A 15261-nucleotide genomic window follows, 5' to 3' on the forward strand; every position below is an offset into this window, starting at 1 on the left:
TTACTGCAATGCACATACACTCACAAGATGTTAGCCACTGACTAATGAGTGTCTAATAATGAAGAAATGTATCAATAAACATATAGTCAACAACCTGCAGTAACTTAGCGATAACCACCATTTCACAATAATTAATGTCGCCCTCCCCCTAAGGTTTAAAGGTTGCACACTGCAGGTACAGCACTACGTAGAGGAGGGAAGGACAAACATGCCTAGTAGTTGCAAGACTACTTAAGTCACTAAGACTATTTAAATGAAACCTGCCAGTCTGTCAGTATAGCACCACTATTCTTTATGAATGTTAAGAATCAGGTACCACAGCATTTGGGAAGGCAGTTCAGAAATAAAGTCAATAACATAAACCACAAAACAGTCAATGCTGTTCCTATGTTCCTAAAATGTGTAAGGAAATCCAGAAAAGAACTAAATGTGGTTATTCCTTTAATGTAAGAATAGAATGGCAAAGATTTTGTTCAATTAAATTCACTGTAATAGACAGTGGTGAGTCTTACAGTCACCAGTTGGGGGAAAAGAGGCCCATCTGAACTACATGGCAATATACAACAACAATTAACAACTCTTTAGTTGATATCCGACTGACAGGTACAGGAAAATTCCAGAGCAAAGCTTAGGTACGTATTGTTGAGAAAATTTGAAGCATCCTAGAGAGGTGAGGGCATGGTATCTTGGTAGATGAGTAGTCAGCAAGTTTCTGATGGCAGATTGTTCTGTAATGAATCATTGCTGTGGAGCGGCAACTTCATCAGTTGAGGTCTTGATGTCATCTTTGACAGCTGCTGTTGGTCTGGTAGTAGCAGATACTGAACATGCTCTCTTGTGCAGCACAGAAAGAGGCTGTAGCTGCTATGAGGATGTGGAGATAAGAGGGATCTGGTTGCTGACAAACAGGCAGCATAGCAACAACTCTGCTGGGTGTGCCAGGCTGTCATGTCAAGGTGACCACATCTTACTGCTTAGAAACAGCTGGTACCCAGGAGGTTGGATCAGGTCAGCAGGCGCTTGGTCTATACCATGGTCATAGAATCATAGAATGTTTTGGGTTGGAAGGGACCCCTAGAGGTCATCTAGTTCAAACCCCCTGCAGTGAGCAGGGACACCACCAACTAGATCAGGTTGCTCAGAGCCTCATCCAACCTGGTCTTGAATGTTTCCAGGGATGGGGCCTCCACTGCCTCTCTGGGCAACCTGTTCCAGTGTTTCACTACTCTCATTGTAAAGAATTTCTTCCTTATATCCAGTCTAAACCTACCCTGGTTTATTTTAAAACCATTACCCCTTGTCCTGTCACAGCTGGCCCTACTAAAAAGATTTTCCCCATCTTTCCTATAGGCCCCCTTTAGGTACTGAAAGGCCGCAATCAGGTCTCCCTGCAGCCTTCTCTTCTCCAGGCTGAACAAGCCCAACATGATGCTTTACTGCAAATGAGTTTTGTTGGACACCAGTGACAAACTGTTGTGTGGGGACACAAAAGCCCACCAAGCCAAAGCAGGATTATTTTTGTGTAAGTTCAGCAGAACACACTTACCAGTAACTAGAGAGACCAACAGCGTATGTTGTGCTACAATCAGTAGTCTGACATACATAGCTAAAGAAAAGTTGGTGCTCATTAATGGGTGAAAAATACGAGTTTCTGACCTCTTTGGTTTAGCAGAATACTTCCCACAGATTTCAGCTCTTTCTGAACTCTTCAGAACATCCACAGCAAATGCCTAACCACAAGTAGCTGACTAAGTCTGAATAGTCATCTGCATGAAATGGGGGAACTATCTGCCATCTCCTTTCTTGCCCCAGCTCTGGTCCTCCTTAGACCCACCTCTGAATTGATTCAATGTTTTACCAGTGCCTTATTAGGAAACAATATAATAATTTTCTTCCCTGCACTCCCACAGTAGTTTTCTCTTAGGCTGAAGAGCTAATTCACCTCACGGAAGCTCAAAAAAGTGCCAGAGATGATGCAAGGGGAAGTTGTGGGAATCCATAGCTCCTAGCAGAAAACCAGGTCAACTGGCACTTACCCTGTCTCAATTCACCCTTGGGACTACAGTCTCAATATTCAATCAGAAAGTTGGTCAATCAAGGCTTAGACTGTTGTCACTGGGAGGCCATTCCAGGAGATTTTGAAAGAACATATGAAGATACATAAATATCTATAAGATACAGATTTTATATTTTAATATATAGACTATATTTTAATGAGCGGTTTGATTAAATCTACCTTAGGCTGGCTAATCACAGGTCATAAAAAGCTGTTTTAAAATTGTAGTAACATATTTTATTGGAAGTGGATGAATTTAAAGAGGTAAAAACCAGACAAGACCCAGACCCTCAGTAACAACTTCCAAATGCACACTATAAAATTATGTTTCCTACTCATTATAATGGCAATTAGGAGAATTAAAAAAAAAAAAAATGCTACAGGCTTAATTAAAAAAAACAACAACTATTAACATGGCATGAATGAATCAACAGTTCAAACAATGCTTTAAACTTTATACTTAACTTCTAATTAAGGGGTTGTCCTCACTTTTTTTCCCAAGAATAAAGGCTACTATAACTTTCAGAAATGGAGACCTAGAACAGGTCAAATGATGTAGCAGCAGAGCAGGATCATCAAATGCAGATTGACATATGAATTTTTAAAGCACACAAACAAAATGTCACATTAGTTCTCCATAGCCTTTTCCAAAATCTTTTTTTGTATTTGAATTTTCATTCCTCCTACTGTAGCATTTGACAGGATTCATAAATAGCAATGATTGTTGAGCTTTTTTTCAAATTTTCTTTTAACTCTCCCTTTCTTCTTGGATGTGTTTAACAGTCAAAACTGACTGCTAACTTCTGTCAATCAGCCAAGTATAACAGCACCCCCTTCTGGTTTTAGCAGCCTGAGGTGGAATTTGGAACTCCCATCATCATGTAAGAAACCTGTACAGGAGAAACAAGATAAAAGTGAATACATTCTAAAACTATTTAGTCATAAGAAATAGGCAAAGGAATATTAATACCCCTATGTTAGCCCAACCTATTCAACTGCAGGGGCTGAGGAGCCATTTCAGAATGGTTCTTGCAGCCCATGAGGTAGCTCTGTGCCGGTGTGGCAGCCAGTGTGTCTTCATCACTGTATGTGGTGGCAGCACTCCAAAAGTTCACGCAGAGACTCACTTGACAGCAAGCCTCCTGTCCCACTGCTTCCTCCTCTAGTGTAGGCACAAAGCAGCAGAACAGACAGGTACTTGGATCATTAGCCATTATGCCTACACTAGAGGAGGAAGCAGTGGGATAGGAGGCTTGCTGTCAAGTAGCTTGTCATCTCTTCTGATGCAAATATAGTGGGTGGAGAGGATTATCTGATGGGCCAACTCTGTGCAACAAGTTAGCCTATTCTGTTTAATTAGACCACCACTTTGGCCTAGCAACATCTTTATAATCTCAGTACTGGTATCTTTAAACTTGCTTAGATTTTCAGGAAGAAGTATCCCGGACTCTGAAATGTTAGGCTACCACTGTGTTTTGCCTTACTGAGCTGTATACTGCTTATGGGGGAATTGTTTCAGGGATCCTTCATGTAAAGTACTGCCTGATCATATTATCTTTATGCTTTTACTTTAAAATATTTGTTATGAAAACTTTCAAAACATTGATCATTGCTACATTAGAAAACAGAAAGTGATGGTAATTTGTTGTACGAGGTAAACAGGTGATGCTAATCAATGAAACTTAATCAAATTGCAACCAGCTACTTCTGCTGAAGGAAAAAATAAACCAAAACCCCACCATACAAGTGATACCACTGAGATGGACTGAAATCAAACCTGATCCTGCAACCTCAAGAACAAAAGTAGGTGTTCAGGCTTCTCTCTCTAGATTAGCTTACTAGGCTGGGGTCTTTCTTCTCCATGGCTTTTTCTGGAAATGCTTGATACAATTTAGTTTTAAAAAGCAATTGCACTCCATGCTGTGCTAAAATATGCACAAGACATACTTTACTATTAATACATATCTTTTTGTTGCATTGTGTGGTAAAGGAGCGTTATTTCAGGTATAGATACTATTGCAGTGGTAATGAAGTGGAGTGGGGGAGATGTGCAATACTGAAATTTCCTGAGAGGGAAAGCAGACTGAAATGATGGTGTCATCTGTAGTCTCTCCCTCCAAACAGATCATCTCTACAGTTAAATTCACACCTGGATATAAATGTTGTTGTCGTTTACAAAATTCCTTGTTCTCCTGCTGGGTATTTGGAAGGATTCAGACCATGCTGCTTCATCTGCACTGCGATATCAAACAAGTAATCATAACACTCACACCTAAAATTAAAAGGAAAAAAAGGTAAAATGTAAAGTAAGGCTCAAGTCTTATGATGTTTTATGAAAATTAGTAGTTTTCTTCTTTGAACTTTACATCACCAATGTAATGGTCTGACTGGACAGCTCTATTATAATTTATTTCCATTACTGGGGTATGGGAAGTGCCCAGCACTTTCGTTACATGATCCCGATTTGCTGCATTTCCATCAGCAAATGAAGAAGTAAATTCCAAAAATGAGACTAGGGAAGACTACTCAAATAGTATTGGCAGATGTCATATAAAGGTGAGATTTCCTGCAGATTTCATATGAGGAAGGACTTGTCTGCATGGAAGAAAAATGTTGGCAACCCTATCAGCCAGCATTGACGTGAAAGGAAAACCAAGCAGTGGAATCATGGATGAATCCATTCCCAAAAGCTCCCTATACATTCCGTGAGGCCAGAACTTAATGTTCTGAATCATTGTCCATGAGTTGGAAATACACATGACGTTAAGGTCATTAAGATTTTGAGGTATAATGGCAAAAGATACTATATTCCTAAATTGTACTCACATCGTTTTGGCCTTTTCCCACGTTTCTCCCCATACGTAAACTCCATGACGTCTGACCAATACAGCACAAGAGTCTGGGTATTTTTCCATTGCACGTGCCATTCTTTCCTTGAGATCCTTCTCTTCTGGTGTATTCTCAATAATGGGAACCACTAGCGTATCATCATATCTAAAAGAAAAAGGAATGTTCATCTATTTAAAAAAACGCTGTGTTTGGATGTATGAAGCTTTTCCCTAAGAAAGAGATTCTCCTTTGATTGTGTAAAGATGTTAACAAATTCTCAGCACTAGTGATTTTACACATTTCTCTTGTGTGTCATGCTGTAATATAAGAACTCTCAGGAACATCTCTCGCTCCCAAATGTATGCTATGCTGGCAATACCTGAGCTACACTTGAGGCACAAAAAGAAAATAATGCTTTAATGTATTAGGTGTAGCTGTTTGTTCATGTATCACTTTGTAGTTGGGTCCCTTTACAACTTTTTTCAGACTCTCTTCATCCTGTATTGGCATCACCTACAAGCTTTATCTCAGATTAAATTATTTAAAAGAATCACATCCTGAAGAAGGAAATGAAGCTGTTTGCTAGAGAGCAAAGAAAAAAAAAAATTGGGTAGTCCAAAAAGCCCCTGGAAATAAGACTGTCCTGCTAAAGCATATAAATAGAAAGTAGAGTCAACACATGAAAAATAAATTCTCTGTGATGGAGTCACAGGTGGGCTATATGTGATCTTAAGAGAGCCTGAGAACCCCAGTTCCAAAGACAAGATGATGCACGTTACTCAGTGGAACTTGCCTAAGAGTTTCTTCTGAAGGAGGACTGGGATATTTGGCATTGTTTGAACCTTAATTAACACTGGCAGAAACTTGTTTAAATCATTTTAATAAGTCCCCAGTTCAGGTTCAGATAGATCATTGAGATCACACAGATATTTCATGAGTGGATGCTAGTAGTACTTTTATAAAACAGAGAGAAAGCAATGGTAAAAACAATACAGCTTGTACTTCAAATCAGATATTCAGAAAATTAAAGTCTCATCCCTCACAGTTTTCAATGCTGATGCTTTTCCAAGGAAGTCTATAAAAAGTGAATGAAGAAAATTAAGCAGGTTTTGTAAGCATACTTCGACCCTTACTTATTCTGATCACAAAAATTAAATTTGGAGTGTTTGCTACTAGTGTGGCCAAATGAGCTAAGGGATTGGTTTCCTAGGTTCTGCTTTCTACTTGGATGTGAGTTTGGAAGCAGGTATAAATACCATAACTGATTCCTAATCATAACCGTAAGCTTTTTGCCAAGAACTAATACCTATAAAACCCCAGGAAGACTCTGAATGAATTAAGTACTTGATATCTATTTAGTTTTATTGAAATATAAACAGCCTACATTTACCCAAACCTTCATATAAAATATCTTGGGACAGGCTGAGACTTTCAAAGCTGTTTACTACAGATCTAGTTCTCCTACTGAAGTCAACGGTAAAACTATTCTGGCTTCACTGGGATCACATTCAGGCCAACAAATAATTAAATAATTCTGATTATCCTATCTGTAGCATTTTCCCGGATAGCTTCCAGAAAAGGTGTATGTAATTAGAAACAATATAGTGTCAATCCCTTTTTTGAAAGATCCTATTCTGTACTATCGAGTTTCTTTTGAATTCAACTGGAAGCCTTGTGTGAGGCAAGACAGTGGAATCAGTTTAGTACGGATGAATATGTATGTAGGAACGATGTAATTTGGAGCTTTGATTTCTTTAGTTTTTCTGGGAAATTAACAGGATGACATGGAACAACTCGGAGATATGGAACTGAATAAATACAATGTCTCCTGACTAACATTTAGGAATGTTAGATGATTCAAAATGTATCACCAAAAAAGAAAATTGCTATGGATTTTTTTAAAACCAGTGCTTTTAGACAATTCAGTAAAAGGGGTGGCTTTTGCGACATTAAAAATACAAATGCTAACGCTGACAAGAAGGTAAAGCTGGCAAGTCAACCAAAACTGAATAAAATATGCCCGGGCGTAAAATCACAGACCAGACATACGGCTTTCTCCCTTGCCAAAGGGCAACAGTTAGTTACAAAAATGAACGTCAAAAAGTGGAAAAAATTTAGCATTTCAATTTTTCATCTAATTGCCACATATTATATAAATGTTGTTTGCGGATCCCAGTTCAACATTCTGTGGGTGGAGTCCTCAAAACAAGCCATCACACATAATTTGGAATAACTCAGCACTTACCTCAGAGCTCATCCTTGAAAAGTAATAACATTACCTTTAATGAGCTGTTTATTCTGAATTTTCTTTCCAAGTCTGTCAAGTAAAATCTGAAATCCTCTACTCTCTTAACATGCCCTAAACTAGCACGGGCAGTGATATGTGAAGTCCACCCAAATGTAGTTTGTACATTATCAATCCAACCTCATGTTGGTTGACTCCTGCTTCAGTTTAACATTGTATGGATGTGTTAACATCTTGTCAGGACACAGCTCTTTATTTGGTTTGTTTCTGTAGCTCAACAGACTACAGTAGCCTTAACATTACAAGATTTTATCTCAGATCTTTCAGATCTCTTCCACAGGCTTGAGACCTTCTTAAGGAAAGCCAATGATTGATTTATTCCAGGGTCTTTTTACTTCTTATTCCTAACACTTAATATTTACACACTTCAATGCACTTGTCATCTATTTATGTTGCTGAAAACAAATGATCAAATAGCACGCCTCTTTTCTTAAATATAGAGAAGTACCGGTAATAGCCTCCTGAAGTACACTTCTGGATTCCTTTTATCATCTCCTGATGGGTAATACTGAACTCACTCCCCGGGTAAAGAAGGGTAGCCATAACAGCAGCCTTGGAATGAGTATGGATCACTGCACCTGCCCCTAGGAACAGAAAAAGAAGAAAAGAAAAAAAAAGTTTTAGAATTAATTTTAAAATGTGCCTATGAAGAAAATTTTATTCACATACTTGATTCATGTCCTTTGGCTAGGCAACTTAGCAAATGGTGATCGACTGTATTAGAGGAAAAAATATACAGCAACCTAAATAAAGATATGAGATAATTACTCATCTATAAAGGATAATTATGGATTGTCTTAGGACACTACTGTTAACTTTTACTTAGTGACAAATTCCAGGAGAGAAACTACTTGCACAAGTTCAAGGAGAAACACTACTTGTACATTTCTTTACATACTGCAATGACTAAAACACTCTATTAATTTTATCCGAGTTCTGAGATTCTAACGACTTCCAAACTTATTTGTGAGATGAAAGTTTAAAGACTTTTACTTTCTTTTTATGCTAGTACTCTTCTTTGATTATCCACTGATTGTGTGAAAAAATATTTATTGCTAGCTGACTGTGTCATGATTGAAAGATTGGTAGACAATAATTATAATTTTCTTATAAAATTGCAATGTTGCAAAAAATATGGAATGAGTTTTTCTTGGGTACACATGTAAGCTTCTTGTGCAGGAAGATCAGAAGAGACTCCCTAAATCCTTTCTAAAGCAACAGATCTAAATCTTACACAACAGCAAAAGCTCTCTGTTACTGTCCACTTGCAAAAGAAAAGTTCCATACTTTTTTTACCTATGCGTAATTTAGAACCTTTGATCACAGCCAATGGTTGTATTAGGATCTAAAACATAGCTGTTGAATAAGAAAAACTACTGGTATAAAACTGCTGTAAATCCCCCAGCTCCTCCTGCAACCTACTAATATACTGCACTAAAAATTAGTCCCGAAAAGATGATCACAGGTATAGCTACATGAGAAAATTAAAACGTAAAATTCCATTGTATATATTCCTTTGCAAATCAATTTATTTTACAGTTTCATGTTTATTTCACTGTAACTTTCATGTATGAAGAATATGGTATTGAATTCCAATTTTGTGGATGTGTATATACAGTCATTGCTGAACTAAAACATTTGCTACGCACCTCTCATAGTGTAGGCATTCATAAAAAGAGGTGTGCACTGGCTTTTCTTTAGCTTCCTGTGTGGTGGGGGACCACTGATGTCCTGTTCGTTCATGTCACAAACAAACATATCTTCTGGCTGTAAGAAAGAAGAAATTATTTTGACCTGTGATGACCCAAAAAGTTTTGTTTTCCTTCTAGGGAGACAAATATATACGCCATATATTTAAGACAGAATGGGACTTTAACTTTGTGTAAGTGCTGTAATGTACTGCATTTATTCTAGCTTCTAATACTACTTATTGACGTCGTGTAATGTGAATTAATATTATGTACTCTTTTTATTCAGGATTCTTCCAAGCAGATATTTATAAAACTAAAATTTTCTCAGAAAGGAGACAGCCCATATCTAAATAACAAACAATAGATCAAAAGGCAAAGTAGTAACTGATTCAAAAAAAGAGATGTAGATATACTTTCCCCTCCCCCCTTAAAGAACCAACAAAGGACATGAATTAAACCTACATATAATATATTTACTTATAGAACTGTTTTTTTAAACCTTGCTTTACATGAATGTTACCTTTGCATCAATTAGCTACCGATAATAGTACAAAGAATTGTTCAGGGCAACAATAAAACTTTCTTCTTTAATGTTATTTTAAAAATCAGCAGTAAATACAGTTTTGCGCTCAATTCACTACTACTGCTAGCAAAGAACAGACCAGCATGGTCTTGCCATGTTAGGCCTTTGCCTGCCTTAATTGCTAACATATCCAGGGAACACTGCTGCGAAACCCCAAAGTTTCTATCAGTGAAGAGATTCCTTTCACTTCTCAGTTATTTACCCTCACATCTACAAAACAACAAATCCTTTCCATATATTCTATTCTGGGAGAGTTCCTGCTGTCATAAAATAGTTATCATTTACCACTCCTCCCCTCCACTGATATTTTGGGGTTTTTTTGGAAAGGAGACAGATAGACAAGTTCACCTTTTCATGGGGAGAGCCCATCTATTTACTAATATCAAGACAGTAACTTGAAACTGTAGCCATTCAAGCTTGACAAAGAATAAAGCTGGACTTGAGTAATGTTTTAATCTCAGAGTCTTCTGTGTTAGTTTAAAGCAAAGAGATCATCAAGACTAATCTACATTGGCCACTGAAACACATGTTGACTTGCTATGCTAACAGAGTATCGGGCGAAATCCCCAGTTGTTTCAATACGGCAGTCAACAGTATAGTAAGTTACTAACTTTACACGAGGAAAACTGAAACTTTGAACAATGGTACTTTCATCCATCTCCAGGTGAGCTCTGAGGTAAAAATACAGTGCAACGTACCTGTATTCTTTCCTTTTGGACTCCTGAAGGAGCGATGTAGATTTCATTCCTAAGAAAAGTTACAGACAGGGAAAATCACAGGGTTGTTCAACTGCACAGGCATTAGAGATCTTGATCCACTGAAAAGGAAATAGCAAATCTAGACCCTCCTAATTGAATAACTTTCTTGCTCCTTCTATAGATTGACATATAGATGGTTTTCAAAAGAGAACCAAATCATACAATGGCATATGAAATCTCTAACATGGGGGTACAAAACTGTGCTTTCAACTTGACAAGAGATTTGAAACAGACATAGGAAGTGCAGCCTTATTTTTCCTACAAAGAAAAACACACAGCCTCCTCCTGCAATAATTCCAAACTCAAATCCCCAGAATTCAGAGCAAAAACAGAACAAGAGAAATTGCAAGCAGATACTTCTCTATGACAGAACAGGTGACAAAACTATTACTTAAAAATGCACAGACTACCTACCTATAAACAATATAAATTATCTGTAGTATTCTACAATGTAAACACTTTTGGGTTTTGTTATAACTGTGTAGTTTAGGTTTTTAATGCATTTATATACTTATTTGTATTTATAAAAAGATAACACTAATTCAATGCAATTAAATGACTGAAATTCAGGTAAAAGTGCATCACCTTGCAAGGTTTAAATGAAAAAAAGACCATAAAAATTGATGTAAATTAAAATGATTTTAAGATCGTATCTGAAATATTTTCAATAATAGCAAGTAAAAAATATCAGATTATCTCTCTCAGTTGTAATCACTATTTGGTTTCAACAGTAACATACTAAATTCAGGGGTGCAGAGACATCTAGTGAATCATTAGTCAAGTTACAGATATATTTCTTAAGGAGCACGAGATATTTGTATTTCTGGACAAAAGCAGAAGAGCAATGAAGCTGATGAAGGGTCTAGAGCACAAGTCTGATGACAAACAGCTGAGGGAACTGGGACTATTTAGTCTGGAGAAAAGGAGGCTGAGGGGAGACCTTATTGCCCTCTACAACGGCCCTGAAAGGAGGCTGTAGTGAGGTGGGTGTTGGCCTCTTCTCCCAAATAACAAGTGATAGGATGAAAGGAAACGGCCTCAAATTGCACCAGTGGAGGTTTAGATTGGATATCAGGAATAATTTCTTCACTGAAAGGGTTATCAAGCACTGGAACAGGCTGCCCAGGGAAGTGGTTGAGTCCCCGTCCCTGGAGGTATTTACACTTGGATTTGATGATCTTAAGGGTCTTTTCCAATCTTAATGATTCTATGATTCTACCTCTTCCAAAAATACAACTCTTAAGATGATGTACTCTTCATAGTAGTAAAACAGCTGTGAAGCACATAAAAATGTGGCTTTATCAGAATTGTAATTAACATTCCCCTTTACTTAATATCTATCTATTTTTTTATATATATATCTCATATATTTGAATAGCAATGGCTGTTTGTGTCTGCATGTAAGCATACGTCAGAAAAATGAGAAGTTGCACACTTTCAAATTAGTGTCACAACACCCTGTGACTGGGGACAGAATTGCAGGCACTGTGCAAGGTGTTTTGCAGGATGAGGACTTCTTTTTTTTCAGTGGCCACTGAGAGGAGCTCTATCTCTATTAAAAGCTTGGGAACTATGAATATGGGGAGACAAGCAAATTAAAAAGCAAAGTGGTGCTCCTTAGTAGTGGATACACACCAAAAATTGTTTTGCTGTTAAGAATATCTCCAATCTCAGTAGAACAGTAATTTCCTTCTGAAAGGAAATGTCTTGCCTGCAAAATGTCTACAGTGGGATTAATCTCATCTAACCACAGGCATTTGAAAGCTGTGTGCCTGGTGTAACTGACCCTAAATTCCACAGTCAATGAAATGAAAAAGGGGGAATGCATTGTTCCTTAAAGACAATGCATCTACCTTAAACAAAGATAGGAAAAGGACAGAAAAAAGTCACTCTGAAGTTGGCTCTCTCCATTGAAGGGACTGCAATGATTACTTCAGACTAGCCACTTCCCTTCTATATGATTAAATTTGGTTTACTTTTAATTTCCACCTCTATCTTCTTGCTCACACTTGACTTTCAGACATTTTTCATGGAACTGAAATGCCCTCACCAACTACTAAACACAGGCACCCTCTCTATCAAATTCTTTCTCTTCCATCTCTACTTACCCATGTTTCAAGCTGATTCCTCCACCAGTTCCTGTTACCCAGCCTAAACCATAAAAGAGTCTACAAAGCTCTGGGATAAGATTTCTTGGATGTAACTTCTCCTAAAAATAAATTAATGAAATAAATTAAAAACATCAGAAACATCACAAACCTAAGAATTTAAATTCTGAAATTGAGTTTAAAGGGGTAGTACTTTCATACTGCAGTATGACAGTCTAATTTATGCTTATGGACTTCAGTTATAAAATTACTGTATGTTTGCACAATGCGCTTTACACTTTGCAGGAGCCACTCGCACCTTGAAACAAACAAACAAAACCCCCAAATAAAATGCATGCCTGATTATCCTTCCCAGGAAAGGTCTTATCTCAAATTTATTTGAGTGTAGTGGATCACAGGTATTACACCAGTAAGATTAAGTCTTAGACTATTGCTGTAAAAAAAGAAAAATAAATGCATCTAACATTATCCATTTTGAAAAGCTCAAATAATAACTTTTCCCATTGAATCAATTTTCTGTAGGTTTATTTTGCTTGATTTACAAATTTCAGTAGAAAAAACTTTATTACTTCTGTTATATATTTTTACATAGCAGTCAAAAATACCATAGAAAACATAGACAATTTTTTTGATGAACTTCACATTCCTACATTTCTACAATGTGAGGTTACCTCACATGCAGTTTAGCCAGAAGACAAATTGCATTATTTTAATATTACTTTCAGAAGGAAAAAAAGTTCTAAATTTTTTCCATATTCCATTCTTCATTACATCAATAAATATATCTATTTATTAACCAACCCACCTCCCAACCCAAAACCCCAGAAAACAATGTGGATCCAATATAATGGAAATCAAGGTGGACCCAGGCTATTTGTGGAATAAACACATTTGTAAAGGTTTTGGGGATAATGCTCAAAAGGTGTAAAACTGAACTACAATGCAGATATTTTAAGATATTATAGTAAATAAACAGTGCCTAAAATATGTATCTCCCTTTCATAAATTGCTTAGAAGTCATGTATTTTCCTCAGAAATAAGCAGACTGCATAGATGAAATCATGCTGTTGATATTTCATAGTGACAGGTAGTATGATGAGGTTTCTTTGAATAGCTGTGCAGTGATAAGTCTGATGTGGTCAAACAGATCTGTGTTACACTGTACTCGTAAAGCGAGAAAAGTATCATTAGTAAGCTGGTAGATTTCTGTTTAAAATCTGTCTTTAGCATAAAAGGGATCAAATAAACCAAAGTAGCAAAAATAATGTAACGATCCTCGTTTTCTACAACACCTTCAGCACCATACAAGGATTCTATAATGTAAAAGGGAGGTTTTTTAGGGGAGAAGAAATAATTGTAAGGAAGAGGTTGAAAAGCAACGTGGTAAGGATTCCTACTTTGCTTATAAGCCACAGACTGTCAGTTTTTATAGCAAGTACAGACCTCCAAATGAAATTGATCATTTATGGTGTGCCTTTTTATGTTTTGATTTTTTTTTTATGCAGCAATTAGAAGCTTTAAAAGTTTTCTGAAAATAACAAGTGGTTAACTGCTCTACTGCTCAGCTTAGTCACTTATGCTCATGAAAGGACATTTCAAGGAGGGGGTATTCTATTAACATGAATAAAGAGAACAAAAGCAAAAAATAAGTAGCACATACCAAAAGTGGTAGGCAGGTAGTTACTTAGTACCAATACCTTTGCTGAAACATTAAGAAAAAAGTGCTGTTGTCACCGTTTTCTCCCTTCACCCAGATACCACAGTGACTCTAAAGTTGAAGACTGAGCGATCCTTGATGGTCTAAAGTAAGACTGTAAGACTTATGCAAGGGGGAACTGCGATTTTCTGAGCCCCCCAAGATTATCTCCTGGCCCTTAGAATCACAGCAAGCAGATGCTTTGTTTAATGCAGCACCTCTGAGCAGACCACTTGCATCTTGTTGCAGTTGCTACAGGGGGCTGCACACCACAGGAAAATGCTTCCAGGTGGTGCTGGACTTGCAGAACCAGGCATGGGGAGGCAGTGGTGGCAGCATGGGAGAAATGGCATAGGTGCAAGACAGCGGCAGTGGTTCTGAGGCAGAAGACAGGGAAGGTGAAGTGATGGAGGCAGCAGCCTTGGGCAAGTTTGACAAGGTTTGGAACCTCATCTTTAAAACCTCCAATGACAGTGAGTCAAAAACTCCTTACGCAATCTTTTTAACTGTCCCAGGTTAGAAATGTTTTCCTAATGCCTAACCTAAACCTTGCTTGCTGAAAATTAAGCTTGTTACCAAGCAGTTATGGACATAAAGGAGACATTCTTCCATTTGCTCTCATTTTTTTTTTCGACTAAGCAGATTCTTTCTTTTCCCTGACAGGCCTCATTATCTAGTCTGCTGGTGATTCTCATCTCTCTGTTGTTGGTCTACACTGTTCTTGATGCTTGGGTTGGTCTCTTGACTAGTTCCACACACAAACAGGATGGGTATTTCAAGCCTCATCCAGGTGATGCTCCCGTACGCTCCAGCACGATGTTTGATGAAGCACAGCACTACTGACTCATGTTCAGGTTGTGATGTCTTACAGCAATGCGCAGTTACCAACCTGCAAAAAGTCCCAAACAATCAAACACAGAAAAACAACACAAACCAAACTAAAAAACCCAAGTTACCATAAATAAATACATAAAAGGGGCCACAAGCCCTGTAAGTGCAGCCAGACTGCCAGCTGGCAACATTCTGGGAAGCGTAGTACATCTCATAACATCTCTATACTCTCTGCTAATTAGTAACTACAGAGGTTACTAGCGAATTACTAACGTTACAAGAACGGCTTCAACAACTGCAACTCAGAACTGCTGTCCCGGAGCACGCGCTGACGCACAGCGCCCCTAGCTAGGCCGCGGGCCCGTCAGAAGCATGGGGACGGCACCGGTGACGACGGCGGGGCC

The 15261-nt window shown here is 37.8% G+C and overlaps 1 protein-coding gene across 3 annotated transcripts; it reads right to left on the reverse strand.

Annotated features, from left to right (window-relative positions):
• Nucleotides 1-1358: 1358 nt before the first annotated feature.
• LOC104134040 (APAF1 interacting protein) lies at nt 1359-14955 on the reverse strand. 3 transcript variants are annotated; one of them, XM_035902932.1, is made up of 8 exons: nt 13991-14955; nt 12331-12431; nt 10163-10281; nt 8840-8957; nt 7639-7774; nt 4883-5050; nt 4206-4328; nt 1359-2946 (listed from the first exon to the last, which is right to left on the reverse strand). In XM_035902932.1, the coding sequence occupies exons 4-7, from the start codon at nt 8946-8948 to the stop codon at nt 4229-4231; spliced, it is 513 nt and encodes a 170-aa protein (XP_035758825.1). In that variant the 5' UTR covers nt 8949-8957; nt 10163-10281; nt 12331-12431; nt 13991-14955; the 3' UTR covers nt 1359-2946; nt 4206-4228. The 3 variants fall into 3 exon arrangements, with proteins under 3 accessions (XP_035758825.1, XP_035758823.1, XP_035758824.1); XM_035902930.1 differs by having other exon boundaries at nt 10163-10211; nt 13416-14955; XM_035902931.1 differs by having other exon boundaries at nt 13416-14955.
• Nucleotides 14956-15261: the final 306 nt, after the last annotated feature.

The sequence above is a fragment of the Egretta garzetta genome, unplaced genomic scaffold (genome assembly GCF_000687185.1).
Source record: "Egretta garzetta isolate BGI_Z169 unplaced genomic scaffold, ASM68718v1 scaffold329, whole genome shotgun sequence".
NCBI lineage: Eukaryota > Metazoa > Chordata > Aves > Pelecaniformes > Ardeidae > Egretta > Egretta garzetta.

Coding starts and splice junctions, on each gene's coding strand:
- LOC104134040 (XM_035902932.1), bottom strand. CDS start 8,948: ATGTTTGTTTGTGACATGAACGAACAGGACATCAGTGGTCCCCCACCA. Junction 7,775..8,839: donor GAATGCCTACACTATGAGAG/GTGCGTAGCAAA, acceptor TTCTGTTCCTAG/GGGCAGGTGCAGTGATCCAT. Junction 4,329..4,882: donor TGGGAAAAGGCCAAAACGAT/GTGAGTACAATT, acceptor TTTTAATTTTAG/GTGTGAGTGTTATGATTACT.